This window comes from Idiotropiscis lumnitzeri, chromosome 12 (assembly GCF_059441095.1).
Source record: "Idiotropiscis lumnitzeri isolate Australia: NSW breed Sydney's pygmy pipehorse chromosome 12, RoL_Ilum_1.0, whole genome shotgun sequence".
NCBI classification, from domain to species: Eukaryota; Metazoa; Chordata; class Actinopteri; order Syngnathiformes; family Syngnathidae; genus Idiotropiscis; species Idiotropiscis lumnitzeri.
In genome coordinates, this window is record NC_142402.1 from 2,552,919 (window position 1) to 2,569,739 (window position 16,821).

Below are 16,821 nucleotides of genomic sequence, written 5' to 3' on the forward strand. Positions count from 1 at the left end.
ACTCATACATAACTAACCCAAAAGTGCTCCCCAAAAATATTACGGATTAAAACAAGCCACTCAGAGAAGCAGTTGTTTGAACGAGTCTCACAAAGTCCATTTTTTTCTTGAAAAGTGCTCATTGAAAATAAATTTTGTATCATAATCCGCCAACGTCCTCCATCGTAAATCAACCTCCGTCCTCACATGGAGCTGAACTAATCAGAAGTGTTAGTAGCTGAACCAACGGAGACACTCACTCTTCACAAAGCCTCCTCGACGCCTGCACTTAATGTTTTGAAGGCATTGGATGAAATATGTGCATGGCAACACATCAAAGCCCTAATCTGATTGGACCAAAATAATTTACTCACAAACGACTGTAAGTCGTGTGGCAAAGAGGCACGCAATGAAATTAATTAAAATAGACCGTTGGAAATAAATGGGAAAACTGAAACGGAATGCATAGTAATCAGTGATGCCAATTACACATTAGCATGTAATGCATTGCTCCAAATGTTAGAATTTTCGAATAATAAATAATCAGACCTGTTACTTTTTCCAGTCAAGTAATCAGACTACTGTCACTCTTCAAATATCACCAAGCATTACATAGTAGACTGTATTTACTTCCACATGCAGGTAACACCAGCACTTCTTATAATGGCACCTTTCCCGACCTAAGGAAATGGCAGTAAACTGCCTGCGCAATGCAACAGTGATTAAAAAATTGGCAAGTCTTAAATAAACAGTAGATACTTTTCCGCCATGGTCCCCCCCTCACGCTCGTATTGACACATGTTCTTAACACTATGCTACTGAGTAAGTTGCTAAACAAATAACTGTGCATTATAGAAGAAATAAGAAAGGAAACTGTGATATTTACTTGGGGTCTAACGATACATTTATTTAATGTTTTCAGCTTATTCCTATCATAAGGCAAGTTGGTCTATAAAAAGAGTCAGTTTCACTTTATGCTAGACTATTTAGAGAACTAATTTGTTCTGATATGGATGTTTTTTTTTTACATTGTGCAATCGGTAAAGCTGAGTTTGTTTTAAAATAAAATACTGTCAGGATTGCCTTACGGCAAGGAGGAGGTGGACCCAATAGGCGAGGAGGCAGGGAGGTGGATAGGGTTAAGGGAATTTATTAACTGGATCAAACAAAGACAAACAACGTAGCAGGGTGCAAAATAACAAGGCAAACTAAACGTGACTAAACTGGAACAAGGACAAAGAACACAACGAGACGGGAACAAACTAAGCGGGAGGTACGAAAAGGGACGGGAAGAGGTGACCTGAGCTGGGGGCATGAACGAGAGCGTGAGCGGGAGCAAGAGCGGGAACGATGACAAGAGCATGAACAGGAACAAGACGTGGTCGTGACAGTCCGTAGGTAGCGGCAAGAAGGAACAATGACCCGACACTGCGTTGTCGGTCTGGGAGGTTTAAGTAGTCCGAGTAATTAGGGGAGCAGATGGGAATCAGGTGCGTGATGAGGGTAACGGGGAACAGGTGCGTGGCTGGTGAGGACGAGTGCTGAGGGGAAACGCTATCACAGCTGACAAAACAATAACAGAAAGCACATGGCAGGAAGGAGGGAAGAAAATAACAACACAAACACTGACATGCCCGACGCGGGTCATGACAAATACATTGTAATGGCATTCTATTGTGATATGTCATTTAGTCTTACCTTTAATTACGGCATTTTCCGGACTATAAGGCGCACCCGTATGTAGGCCCCAGCAACTCTTTTGGGAAGAAAAAAACAAACAAACAAAAAAAATATATATATTTATATATATCTTTACACACATACGTTATATCAGGTTTATTAACAGAAAAGCCATCGTTACCGTATCAAAATAATGTTTCGAAATCACCTTAATCGTCTCAAACTTTATCGCTCAATTCATTTGGCCTTATTGAAGTGTTTGTGTTTTAATTTGTATTCTAATGTCCTGATGATTTATTTTCCACCATATGGAAAGCGCTTTGTTACAGCTCCAGCTGTTGTGAAATGTGCTGTATAAATAAAGTTGTATTGTATCGGTCAAAAAATGTTGTTAACCCTGGTATTGACAGCTTGAACATAGTGAAATGCAGTGTGGAAGTATTGAAATTCACATTCCCGTCTCAGAGTGACATAATTGTTTTCAGCGCGTGGACGACTCATGTTCATACACAGCAAGGGAGGAAGAGAGATTTATCTTTTCAAGCTGGAAATACGGTATATATTTTGATTATGCGTCAGCAAAAAAAAAAAAAAAAAATTTTGGTTTGTTGCACACTCTGTGCTGTCAACATCGGGTTATCAAATTTAAATAAAACAACCCCCCCCCCAAAAAACCCCCCCAAAAAGACAGATTGCAGCACAGCATGCCTTCATTCTTAAAGAGAAAGTCACTCCAGAGTGTGTGACTGCAGGAGGTCCACAAATTTCATCATTGTTTTCATAAACAATGTACATTGTGGTAGGGCTGGGCGATATGACCTAAAATCAATAGCGCGATAAATTGGGCAATTTTATCTCGATAATGATAAATGCACGATAAATCCCCCTGAGGACCAAAATCAAAATAAATGCAGGAAATGCATATTAACTGCTTTTTTTTATTGACCAACTGGTACACATTACTTTCGATGAAAAATAGAAGTACAAAAATCATTTGAATAAACATTCAAAATAGCATGCTTTGCATGAAATGAATAATGTCACAAAGAACAGGAGAAAAAGGGTACCTCTCACAAAATCTTTTTATGTAAATATATTGTGCCGAGATGCTATAATGCCATTTGCAAAGGCCTAGATTTGTGTAAAGGTATCTTGTAAACAATATAAATAATGCCATGTGCAAAGGCGCTAGTCGCCTGTAAACAAAATGCTAAATAAAGTGAAAAAAATGTCAATAGAATGCCAATGCCAAATAAACGCGTGTGCTTCATCAGGAAAATATGCCGTCTCGAGTACTCCGGTGCGCAGTCGCCACTTGTCGTCTATGTAATGCACATTCAGGCTCATACAGGGATCCATGTTGCGACTCGACCACAAGTCGGATGTGGATGCAAAATGCTTGACATGTCTAAGCTCCCGTCCCGATGTTGTCCATATCGGGAAGTGCTGTTTGCGGTAAATATTTTCGTACCTCTTGTCGGCTACTTTCAACGAGGTGTTTAAATCCCGTGCGCTCCACTGTAACTAGAGGAGCTCTATCTTTTTGTGCTAGGCTATCGCGTCCACCACTGAGACGTTCTCTCGTATGGTGTCGCCTCCGTTAGTGGGCTGTTGTCACTTCTCCAACCTTGCTTCTCACTTTGAACTTTTTGCACAAGCTCCATGTCAGCAGCATGGTTGTGTTGTGGGTGGTGAAAAAGAAAAGGTTGGACGCGCTGTTTCAGGTGCTTACGACGCACTTTGTAGTTCATGTTCTTTTGCTCAAACATCGTCTTTATGGAACCCAAAACATTTCCAAACGACAGATGTCCAATTTCTTTTCGGGACAAGCGCGACAGGAACAATTTCAACTAACGTTACTTCGTCTGCAGCCGTGTCAGCCGCTTCCGGATTTGAATCGCCAGCTACGAACGCGTCTTCTGTTTGCATTCTTCGACAGCGCATGAGTCACGTGACTACATGCGCTGGAGCCGTCTTAAAGAGGCATGAACATCGCCGCAGACAGAAAATACTTTTCTTTTTCTTTTTTTGTTTTTAGACACTGAATTTACCGACATGGGCAAAATGATGTCGGTTATTCTAATACATTTCGGTAACAGTAAATTCTCAGTTTATCGCCCAGCCCTACATTGTGGATTTTACACAGACAAACATTGTACAAAAGGAATTCCCCACCTCGGATTTGCAAAGCAAATACAAAATAAGAGCTACAGTGTTGAGGCACAACATTATCTGCATTAGCCATTGATAAGCGGCTTATACAACACTTGATTCTTCAGTGACATTGTGGATGTGGTGAGTGGAGTAATTGTGTTTTGAATTTTAATAATATTAATTGTGTTTCCCCGATGCATCACATAGGTGTGCCTACACACTAAATTGACCAGTGTAATTTGGTGGCTTGGTGATTAAGTAATTGCCTCCATGAGTGACAGTCACTTGTAGAATCTGCCAACAGTGACTATGAGCAGAAGCAAATGTGATCTCAAGAATGGATATCTCCTGCTCTGGCTGCAGCTGGGAACGATTCTAGTGCTTCGAAAACTATTCAATAGCACCAGAAAGACACTACATTTGTTACTAGTCAATTTCTCTCTCTCTCTCTCTTTTTCTCTATCCATCTCTTTGTCTGTCGCTCACTTCCTCTCTCCCTCTCTTGTTCTCTCACTTTCTTTTGCTCTCTCGCTCTCTCTCTCACTCGCTCTTGCTCTCTCACTTTCTCACCTCCCCTCTGTCTGTCTGTCTGTCTGTCTCTCTTTATGTCTCTCTTTCTCTTCCTGTTTCCTCCTCACTACTTATGTACTGTGCGTGCATGTGTGTGCATATATAATGGAAGGCTGCCCGAATATATGTATTTTGTAGATCTTGGTGAAAATTACAATTGGGGCTGAAAAATAGGCCATCCTGACTAAATTGTCCCTTTCAGAGTACCAATCCATCAATCCGAGGAAACGCATAACTATTATTCTTTCTGGTCTGTTTTGACCGTATCACCTTTGGCGTTTCATGTGGTCCATTTACACACATGCACGCACACACACCTCACGCACACACCTATACAACCAAGCACACACGTGTATGGTGAACCTCAAAAGAAATAATTATCAAGGTCCTGACCTGGGGGATCTCATAGCTGGTTTCGGCCATGAAAATGGATGACTCGTTGAACCTATTAGGGACCACCGCCACTCATCGAGAGGCTCTAATTGGTGTGGTAATGGCGGCCCTATGCATGAAATGGTTCTGTTCGTGACTCACAGAAAGAGGTTACAGAGGAGGCAATTCATTGCAATGGTCATTTTTGTTTTTACTGGTTCCTGGATGTTGCTACTCATTTACAAGGACAACAAAATCTACCACAGATATTAAGAGATTTTGGGACAGTAGTTGCAAATGAGGAGAACTTGTGACTGTAGTATACCTTTTTACTTTACTACCTTGGGCTTCAACTGAGCTTCAATGTTAAATTTTGTGACGTGTCTGTGTGACATAAATAGGTTATTTGCTTGTGCTTAAAACTTCCCATTGTATTTATAGTCTCATATCTGTGGGATTTCATGTTGATAATTTCAATTTACAATGTACATAACTAATTGCAGTCTTCCGTGATAACAACTCTCAAACAGGAAGTAGCCTGCTAACTATTGAAAAGACAGAAATATTAGAAATCATGATTTTTACTTGCATTTCAAGCCTTGGTCAGTGCTGCAATGTGGTATTGTCATTTGAGTAAGATCATTACATTATTTCTGAATCTAAAGATATTATGGTGGCCCAAGACATTTGGAATGCAGATGTTTTTGCTACTGTGGCTTTTTGATCCGTCAATCACAACTCTTACCCTCTTACAACATTCTCTTCAGTGCTCTTCAGTGGAAGGTGACCTCACTTTTTGGCTCATACCTGGGATTTTCAGTGGAAGTAGACTGCCTCACAGGCCTCAGCCTGCACTGCAGAATGTACTAGGAGACATTCAAGATTATACACTGTAGCATTTTGTAATGTTGGATTATCCCCACTATATCCTGTAAAAGGCTGCTGAAGTTTTGGTTATAGGTCATTGGATATAACACATGTTCTCATCCAACTGTTTTCTGTATCAGAACACGAAAAATGAATGTCTGGAATATGACAAAAATAACCCCCTTTTAAAGTGTATGCTTGTGTGCACAATACCAACCAATACCTCGTTTTGAAAGGTCAATTACACTTTCAAATGCATACAATAATATAAAATGGGGACAGCCTGGCTCAGTGGTAGAGTAGTTGTTTTCCCAAGGTTGAGGGTTTGATGCCCGGGCTCATGTGACCGTGTTGAAGTATCCTTGCACGAATACTGAACCTCCAATTGCTCCTAATGGTATGTCATCAGTACCAAGATGCGAAAGCAGTGTGAAGCACTTTGAGTCCCTTAAGTGGAAACGCGCTCTACAAGTGAAAGACCATTTACCATAATGTATTGTACTTAACCAGAAATGGCCTTAATTTTTTAGAGGGATAATGGTTACTCGCTTGTCTTTGACCTGTTTACATGTACATTCTCTACAAAAATGTGCAATGTTCCCTTTAATTTTTCGGTGCGACTGAGCAGTCACACAAACTCCCAGAGCATTCCTTGCATCACAGTGAAAAACACGAGACATGCACACAATGGCCAGAGTAGTATCACGCCTGTCCAAAACCTGCACTCATAAGATGTAGGTATGTTCCAAAACACCAATGTCATTCGATAGATATTTGTACCACAAAAAAATGAGCCAGAGTTTGTAAGAATCAGTTAAATATAAAGGCCCAAATTGACTTGTATTGAAAATGAAAGTAAATGGGAATTTTTGCAATAATCGAAATGTTTAAATCAATTATGGCTTCAATAGTTGCTACTTTATAATACAAAATATATGGTGGATAGATATATAGATTTATGTATTTATTGAACATATAAATAACACAAAAGACATGAAAAAACAGAAGTGGTAAAAAAAGATCAATACATATCTTAGTTTCATCCATCTCCAATGGCCTGACTGAGGGAAAGAGGTTGTTCCCCAAAATGTCACAATACATGGCCATGGTCATCTACAGTCATGCTACCAACACCCTGATGCTTCACAGTAGGAATGCTCTTCTTGGGATAGTACTCTTCATTCGTCTTCCTCCAAACATGTTTTGTGGAATTATGACCAAGAAGTTCCATTATGGTCTCATCTGATCTCAAAACTTCCTCCCATGACTCTTCAGTATCATCCATATGACTTTTGGCAAACTTAAGACGGGCTGTTTAAACAAAGGAACCTTTCATGCCATGCATGATTTAAACCTATGACATCTTAGTTAGGGATTGACCAATATGCTTTTATCAAGGCAATACCGATACCGATTATTGGTACTCATGGAGGCCGATAACTGATATTTGAAGCTGATATTCATTTGTTGAAAAAGGGGGTCAAAATTTTGACAAGTGTACTAAGTTTAAATGTCTTTAAGCACATATTTCTTAAACACCTTAAGTGACTTACAACATGTTAAAGCTTTTTTAGAAAATGGACAACTTAGTTTTAAAAGTCTAACAAAAAGTGCACGGAGCTCCCAGGCTCAGCTGCATGGCTTATAGTTCAATGAAAACAAACATATCTTTAACGTTTACTATGGCAAATAGTTTTCTGTTAGTTTTGAGTTGTAGTAGACCAGTGGTTCTCAATTATTTTCTGTCACACCCCAGCCACCAAGAAGAAAACAATTCACACCCCCCCACCACCAATTCTTTTTTACATTTCGTACTAATGTACATGTTCTTTGTATATTAATGTTAGATTGTCAATAAAATATCCCTTAACAAATTGATCAAAAAATATCTTTTTGAGAAAGACTTTTGAAACTCTAAACTCAGTACTGTCGTGCAAATATTGATGAGATGATAAATATTTACTATACGTTTTTTTTTTTTTTTTTTTAACTTTATTAACATGAACAAACCATCCACTCTGTGTGATCTGTATCTTTGCTGCTGTAACACTTGAAATTTCCCCATTGTGGGACTAATAAAGGACATCATTATCTTTATCTTTATCTTTATCCATTATCTATTCTCCTCACTAGGGCCGCAGGGGCGGCTGGAGCCTATCCTAGCTATCTTCGGGCAGTAGGCGGGGGACACCCTGAACTGGTTGCCAGACAATTGCAGGGCACACAGAGACGAACAACCATCCGCACTCACACTCATACATCGGGGCAATTCAGGTTGTCCCATCGACCCACCATGAATGTTTTTGGAATGTGGGAGGAAACCGGAGTACCCGGAGGAAACCCACGCAGGCACGGGGAGAACATGCAAACTCCCCACAGGATGGCTGGAGCCGGGATTGAACCCACGACCGAAGCTGTCTCTCACTGTGAGGCCACCGTGCTAACCAGTCGTTCACCGTGCCGCCGTGAACAAACCAAACAGTTATTAATACGCACATAATATAGAAAAAACAAACAGAGCCAGGGGGATTTTAAACAAAAAATCTATATAAATAACATAAAGCAACAGTTTTAATGTTTACTATACGTTTTCTTTTTTTATGTTTACAATACATTTGACGTCGAACCTCTTCGTTGTGATGACGTCAGCCATTTCCGTGTTCCAGCCTGAGAGCGTCTGCTAAATTGCTAACGTAGCTGTCGTCTTATTTTATGTTTAGATACATAATGGTTGCAATACAACATTTCTGTTCATAGCTGCTGGCTCTCCGCCCAAACGCAGTTTGAGTCAGACTTCTGTTAAAAGTCAAGCATACATTGAAGCAATTCATTTTAGCGATTAGCGCGGTTAGCGCCTCCTTGCTTGCCTCCTCGTTTAGAATGCTACTTGTTTGTGGAGTCGTTTATTTGCCATCACGTAGCTTCTTGCTGCTGCTGTGCGCGGTGCATTTAAGTAGCGGCGAAAGAAATCACTTCCGGGTCAACGAGCGACAGGGCGACGCTTTTTTTTAATCAGTAATGCGTGACAGGGTGACACTTTTTTTTTAATCAGTACTGCGTGACAGGGCGACACTTTTTTTAAACCAGTACTGCTTGAACTAGGGGACTAACTAGGGAACTAACAAACAGCTTTGACGACCTCAGACTCGCGTTGTCTAGGATCGCCTTTTTCGGTCCCAAAACTATGCAAAAAACATGTTCCCCAGGGTCCCCACGCGCCCCCCTCAGCATCGCCCCACTATTTGAGAATCATTATTTGAGAATCACTGTGGTAGACTGACATCAATTCAACTTTGGGCAAAGTCTGTTGCCTTAGCTTCCTCTACTTGTGGGACCTCTCCCTTAGTTTGTGTGCCTTGAGGTGAAAAGCAAGCAGGCAGCTTACTGCTGATTGGCCAGCACAGCAGAGAAAGAGAGAGAGAGGTGTACTGCAGCAAGCCAAAATAAACCATCTTTTAATTTATCGGCCTTGAAAGTTAAAAAAAAGTTTGATGCCGATAACTGGCAAAATGCCAAATATCCTCCCCAATAATCGGCCCAGCCGATAATCGGTCTAGTCTTCGTGTATTACCAACAGTCACCTAAACTGGAATTTAGTGAGTATGGAAGCATGGTTAAAATTATGACAACAGCTATTCCATCTGCTAGATGGGTCCCCAGGCAAAAAAAATCCCCCCAAAACTTTGGGGTTTACGTCACGCATCATTGTGTATAGGAACATGTGCGTCCATGTATGAAATTACGTCATATGAAGTTAACTCCTTATTTTACTGGTTTTGTGAAAAACGTTATGAAGCTAGCAATACTAATTTCCCTCATAGGTTGAAGGTATCGCTCTCTCTCTCTCCCTCTCGGTCTCTCTCCTTCTCTCAAAGTGACACGCGGTAAAAAATATGGCATTTTCCAAATAATTCTGACATTTATCTGTGTTTGTATCTATAAATGTTTGCAACTTGGGGGACCTTCTGTGCAGTGCTTTTAAATGCATCGTTAGAATAAATCTCATCTAACGATTTCTTGAATAACTGTCTATTATTTAGTTGTGTTCCCATTGAATTACATCTGATGAGAACACTTTCCAAGTTATCTTCTTGCCTTGTTCTTGCTCACTTTATTTGGTCCATTTGTCTGAGGACAGAGCCATTATTCTGTATTAGAAAGCATTCCTCTCTGGAACACAGCTCATACAAATGGATATAGTGCCTTGCCTGTCACCTCTGTTAATTTCACATAAAAGCCATTTTATTCAGACTTCTAATAATGTGTTGTTGTATTAACCATTGTTGTATTTCTTCACTTTGAAAGAAGTCACTGTTAGTCAGAAGTTGTCAGTAATCCAATAGCTGGAAGCATTGACTGTTTTTTTAAAGGAAACGTTGTTTTGTCATGAACATCTTAAAGGAAAACGTCCTTTGGACTGGCATTACAAATGTCTTGATTATATATACATTGTAGTTATAAAAGTGTATATAAAAGGAGTTATGAAAAAAAGACGTCTGCGGTATGGGAGTTCTTTACAACGCTCTATGGTACGCTGGAATTAGGGGTTCACTCCGTGCTGGTGCCCAAATTTCACACAGTGGCAAATGAAAAGACACGCATAGGAAAAACATGGACACTCTGAGGCAGGGGCCGTGGTTCCAATGAGGAACCTCCCAACTTTAAGGCCCAATCCTGCTCGCACAAAATAAAGTATACAATAAGATGTTTTTTTTCTTTTAAGGAAAGTGTAACATCCACTCTTTGATTTCTTTTAATGGAGTGAACAGTTCAGACAAGTATTTATAATAATACTATTCTATTATCTCCAACTGATTGTTCTTTTTTTTCCCTCCCTCTGCACAGTATCCTCCCTATGAAGCAGGGCCTTCTGCTTGGTCACTACTTGGGAGCCTTCAACTTGATGGATTCATTCCAGGGAAGAAACAGAAAAAAGGACTGAGGACAGAAGAGAAAGATTAAGTGAAGAGTCGGATGACCAAAATGACAAGAGACTGATGTCCTACATTGTGGCTGAATTTTCACTGTAACGTCCACATATCGGTGGTTCAACTGGTGGTTCAAATGAAGTTCTATTTGCCTTGAAACAGTGGTATACGACATTCTACTCCTGTATTGTGTATAATCTAGACTTCAAGCAATGATATCTATGGTATGTTTGATTATATATTTTAAATCTATCATTAATTTTTCTAGTATGATAGAAATGTTTTTACTTATACAGGTTGTTGAGATTCAACAGGGTTTTGATAATTCAAATATTCAAACATTCATTGTTCATAAGGGAGCGACTTTCTTTTCATTTAAAAAAAAAACACTCACTGTCCTTTTTATTTCTGAATCCTTGAATATGTCCTGTTTCTTAAACATAGGGCACTGCGACTACTGTATTTATCACTCTAAAAGTCATAATATTTATATTTTGGCTTGTCAATTGACCTATCCTGAGGTGTGACTTAAAAATGACATCAGTACTAAAATACACCCGCTTAAAGGACTATAATGATTTAAGGGTTTTTGTGATAAGATTTACGACAAACTGGCACGCCCCCTTTTGGAGGTCGGCTCGTTTTTGTTTCTGGTCTCAGCTGCCTACATCACAGCAAGGAGGGAGCGTGGTAATATTGTTTGCTTTGTCAGTTCTTTTGTCTAAAACAGCAACCAATCACCACCAAAATGCAAATGCACATTACCACTCGTGTCCACTTCAACCTGTGAAAGTATAAAACCATTCTGCACAATAGTTTGGATTTATTGATATCAAACTTGAGCTAATGTGATCACCTACGCAAAATCCAAATCTCTCCTCCACTTACGCAGGCTGAAGTGGACAAGAACAAGAATGTGCACACAAACCCCGACTGGTTGTATTTCGGACATGTAGCTATGCTAAAGTTATGTCAACTCTCAATAGGCAAACGCAGCTGACAACCGCCGGCAGGCGTTCATGGATCTTTCGTCCGAGCGCTACTGTTGGTTTCAGTTTTCAAAGAATTCATTCTCTAAACCGCTCATCCTCACTTATGTCACGGGCGTGCAGGAGCCTCTCCATGCTATCTTCGGGCAGTAGGTGGGGTACCCCCTGAACTGGTTGCCAGCCAATCGCAGGGCACACAAATAAACATATTAAGACTGTTAAGAATTTTAGCTGGCATCTGTTGAATTTCTGCTGCTTCTGGGTCGAAAATTCCTGCTCCTCATGTGAGAGACTCGTCATGGACCCAGCAGACTCGACACAATATATTGGGCTGCAGACGTCAACACCTGCTCCTAATCATCCCTCCAACTCCTATCAGGGAGTTATCGTCTCTTTTAACCTGAAACCCCTTGTTTCGCTCCTACTCGATGGGTTGCCCAGGCCGTCAGAAGCCCCGGTCTGACAGCTACCGCCTGGAGCCTGCTGACCACGCCCATGCCCTTCGTGCAAATTCTGTCTTTTCTTCCACGTCTCTCTCACCTGTGACGTCTACGTTTTTCACATTCACCTTTTATTTTACTGCCTAATCCTTGGTTTTGTACTCAGATTGTGAAGATGGCTCATATTAGGTTAACCTCCTTTCTAATTCCAAATTTTGTCAATGATTTGGGGATTTCCGGTCCCATCTCCAGTCATTATTCAAGCCTTCGTTAATTTTTGACACATTTTTTCTGTTGCTAATAGTATCTCAGTATCATCCCCAGAACCATTCCATCCATTACTTGAGCACCCAATTGACCATTTTTATGCTGGGTGCTCCGCAGCATGGCCAATATTGGCGCCCAAGTAAAGGTTCTGGTTCCTTCCCTAATCCTGCCTTTTACAAGTCGCATCTTTGCAAACCTGTCTTCAAGCCACTTCGCTATTTTATTCTTCTCCTCATTCACTGTTCACATTCACTTATTCACCTCGACCCATTCAACTTGTTTCTGTTTCTTCAAGTTCACCTTCCTCAGTACCTGTACTCCCGGCCCCTTGTGTCTCTTGTGCTCCCCAACCTCTATAGCGACAGGCTGGCACCTCGGCAGCCACAGGCCCCGACCATACGTCCGCTTTCTGACCCAGCTCTGGCGGCACACATCCAGTTGCCACCCTCCAATCCTGGACTGGCAGCGCACGACCTGCGACCGCCCTCTGACCCTGCTCCGTCAGCAAAATCCCTGCTTCATTAATTACATGTATTGCGCTACTCAATGCATTCTGGGAATTATAAATATGCTAAATATGACATCCAATGCCTAGGATATTATTCACGCTCATATGGACAAAGTGTTACCTACCATGTTCATGAATGTCACAAAAAACAAAAAATCTGGTTGCACTTTCTGTGTTGATTGCTCACGGTTTAGCTTTTCATGAAACTCAGTTGTGAAATGAGCAAGTTTTGAAATGTATTGCCTTTAAAGGTCGGGACAAATGTCTGTGAGCTGGGCTGTTTGTAACAAGTCTATATAATAGTGCATATACACTATCTTGCTTCTGGGTCAGTTCTAGGCTCTAATTGAGTGGGGTAACATGGAGTTGAGCCAGAGAGTTTAAGTATAAGAAAATACTTTACTTAAGTAGGGAAAAAGAACACAAAACAATTGTAACAATTTACAAACAGCCTACAGATAACAACAATATTTTCTTATAAATTCTGACTATTTTACTCTCATCTCCACTCATTTCCAAATCAGAGGTAATTTATCCTATGTAATTCACCCTAGTTAGATGATTTATTAAATTTTGATGGTTTAGTTATGTTGGACCGGTCCTTAAATATCCAAATCGAAGTTTAATTTGATTTTTGTTAAATTTTCTTCCTGAATTTACTGTTTGTTTTTCTTTTCCTTCAAATGAGAAAACTGGTCATATCATTGAAAACCCAAAATACAGAAAAAACATATGTCCAAACCACAATAATGAAGTATGATAACAAAATGCAAATATGTCACTTCTATTCAATGTTCAATACGTTCCAACACGTGTGTTCAGCGTTCAGTATGTTCCAACAATCCTATCACACTGGCAGAAAGTTCATCAATGAGTCCTGAATCCTTGTGCAGCGGGTGCTCCAGCAGCACGATGAAGAGGAAATTTGTCTTTAGAAACGAAGTTCGCGGGTCTGGCTCGCCATTTTGAATCCCGAGTATGTGCACAGCTCCTTCGCCCACACACAAAGTCCTCCTCGATCCAAACTTGCAACGGGACAGATAATAAGCAAACAAAACTGTGAACAACAGAACTTGGTGTGAGCAGGAAGCGCTTGTTCTCGGGCTGACTTTTGATACTCTCTTAAAGGGACAGCGCACCACTAAACTGGGGCTTAAAGGGGAATGGCATCCAACAGTCTCTTGACTATAAACAATAGAAAAAATAATAACGGCCAAAACAGGTGACTTTGAGTTAAAGTATTGCATCATGAGCATAGCAATTGAATTGTATTCCACGTCTACTGACAACTCAACCAAGGGGAAGCATATAGATATGGATGACGATTGGACTGAGGATAGATACATGGAACACTCCACAAATAACAGTGTGGAGGCGTGTTTTTATGTACCCTGGACTCTGAAGTCAGTCCTATCAGTACAGTATGAGTGAAACCATTGAAGGACAGATAGACAGTGATACAGATGTCCTGATGGAGGCGATGTTAGAGGATATGACTCTATCATATGCAGCAGTGAGATCAAGAAGGATGAAGAGGGAAGTAGATCCAGATTTAGAGGTCATCAAGAGTTCATTGGTGACTGTAATGAGACATGTCACAGTACTTTGGGATGGACAAAAAAAAACATTTTTTTTTGTACAAACTTTTTGATTTGAGTTGGATGTGGTATTGTGTGAATAAAATTTTTTAAAAGCGTTTTGGAGCTAAAGGGGAGTTTGAAGATGGGTCTGCAGTTTGACAGAGGTTCAGAATCAAGAGTAGGTGGAGTGAAGAGATAAAGATAAAGATGTCCTTTATTAGTCCCACAATGGGGAAATTTGAAGTGTTACAGCAGCAAAGATATAGATCACACAGAGTCGGCGGCGTAATGTAGCCGTTAATGTATAACATTAGCAGCAGACATTCATAAAAACGCATGCAAATATAAACAGTATAAACGTATCTAGTGTAAGGAAACACTCCTAATGCCTGTCCATTATACAGAGGGGGAAAACTACTAGGATAAAAACTACTGAATGATTGAAAATACTGCAATGATAAAGATATTACAATGATAAAAGTACTGTAATGGTGAGAGTACTGAAATGACAGGAAAGTACTGCAATGATAGAAAATACTGCAATGATAAAAGTACTGTAATGGTAAAAAGTACTGCAATGATAAAATATACTGCAATGATAAAAGTACTGTAATAGTAAAAGTACTGCAATGATAGAAAAATACTGCAATGATGAAAGTATTGTAATAGTAAAAGTACAGCAATGATAGGAAATACAGTAATTATAAAAGTACTGCAATGATAAAAGTACTGTAATAGTGAACATCCTGCAGTGGTAGAAATACTACAGTGATAGAAGTATTGTAATAAGAATACTGTAATGGTAAACAAAATACATCATTGGTCGATGTTTAAGTACACCCTTGGCTGAAAGTACAGTAGTAGTTAATATTGCATCCTAGGACTGCACAATTGCACTAATGCCCTCCTGTTTGTAGGCCTGACCCAATGTTCTTGTTAAAAAGTCTGACAGCAGTCGGCAGGAAGGAGCGGCGAAATCTCTCTTTGGTACAGCGAGGGTGTAAAAGTCTGTCACTGAAGGAGCTGTAAAGTGTTCTCAGAGTGTCATTGAGTGGGTGGGCTGGTTTGTCCAGCATTGATGACAGTTTTGCCGTCATCCTCCTGCCCCCCACTGAGTCCACAGAGTCCAGGGAGCAGCCCAGGACAGAGCTGGCCCTCCTCACTGGTTTGTTCAGTCTCTTTTTGTCCCGGCCCGAGATGCCTCCTGCCCAGGAGACCACTCCATAGAAGATGACCGGTGAAACCACCGAGTCATAGAAGTTCCTGAGGAGTGTTCCCCGAACGCCAAAGGACCTCAGCCTCCTGAGTAGGAAGAGTCTGCTCTGACCCTTCCTATAGAGAGCATCTGTGTTGTCGCTCCAGTCCAGTTTATTGTTCAGATGAACACCCAGGTACTTGTAAATTGAGACCCTCTCAACGTCTGTTCCCTGGATATTCACTGGTGCAGGTGGAGAGTGCCGACGCTTGCGGAAATCCACCACCAGCTCTTTGGATTTCCCAGCGTTGATTTGGAGTCGGTTCTGCTGACACCAGTCCACGAACCCCTGCGTAACCCCTCTGTACTCCCGATCGTCATTGTCAGTGATGAGGCCGACAATCGCAGAGTCATCAGAGAACTTCTGCAGGTGACAGGTTGTGGAATTGTATTTGTAGTCCGAGGTGTAGAGGGTGAACAGGAAGGGAGCCAGCACAGTTCCCTGCGGCGCTCCCGTGCTGCAGAGGAGCACGTCAGACACACAGTCCTGTGTTCTCACGTACTGTGTTTGTGAGGTAGTCGTGAATCCATGTGATGAGGTGCTGGGCCACTCCCGCCTGCTCCAGCTTGTCTCCCAATAAGGCGGGCTGGATGGTGTTGAAAGCACTTGAGAAATCAAAGAACATGATCCTCACCGTGCCCCCCGCCTTCTCCAGGTGGAAGAGTGAAGTGTGGAGCAGCTAGATGATGGCATCATCCACACTGATGCCAGGCTGGTATGCAAACTGGAGTGGGTCCATTGAGGAGCTGACCAGGGGGCGCAGATGGACGAGGACCAGTCTCTCCAGGGTCTTCATCAGATGAGACGTCAGCGCCACTGGTCTGAAGTTGTTGAGCTCCTTCGGATGGGGTGTCTTTGGAACCGGAACCAGGCAGGATGTTTTCCACAGCTGGGGGACTCTGCCCAGCTTCAAGCTCAGGTTGAACATGTGCTGGACGATTCCACACAGCTGGTCTGCGCAGGATTTGAGGAGCTGGGAGCTGATCCCATCTGGGCCTGCCGCCTTCCTCGCTTTCATCTTCCTCAGCTGGTTCTTTACCTGAGATGTTGTGAGGAACAAGGCTGAGCAGGAGGAAGTGGTGGTTGTCTGATGAGGCTGGGAACTGGAGCCTGTGGAGAGAGAGAGGGGCGAGAGAGGGGGAGAGAGGGTCTTGTTCGCAGTGGCAGGAGGGGTGGGTGGGGGCTGCATCAGGGAAGCCTGAGCGGGGTCAGACATTTGATCAAGCCTATT

At 41.5% G+C, this 16,821-nt stretch overlaps 1 protein-coding gene across 3 annotated transcripts in view; it reads left to right on the forward strand.

Moving 5' to 3' along the window:
* The window catches only part of LOC148325172 (epidermal retinol dehydrogenase 2-like), a 37,894-nt gene extending 26,769 nt beyond the window's left edge, over positions 1-11,125 (forward strand). For all 3 annotated transcript variants that reach the window (XR_015846156.1, XM_088311155.1, XM_088311156.1), the window contains one exon: positions 10,468-11,125. Coding sequence is in view for 2 of the 3 variants with exons in the window: in XM_088311155.1 (XP_088167281.1) it covers positions 10,468-10,564 (97 nt within the window). In the remaining variant the exon portion in view is untranslated. The remainder of the gene's footprint in view (positions 1-10,467) is intronic.
* The last annotated feature ends 5,696 nt before the right edge of the window (positions 11,126-16,821 follow it).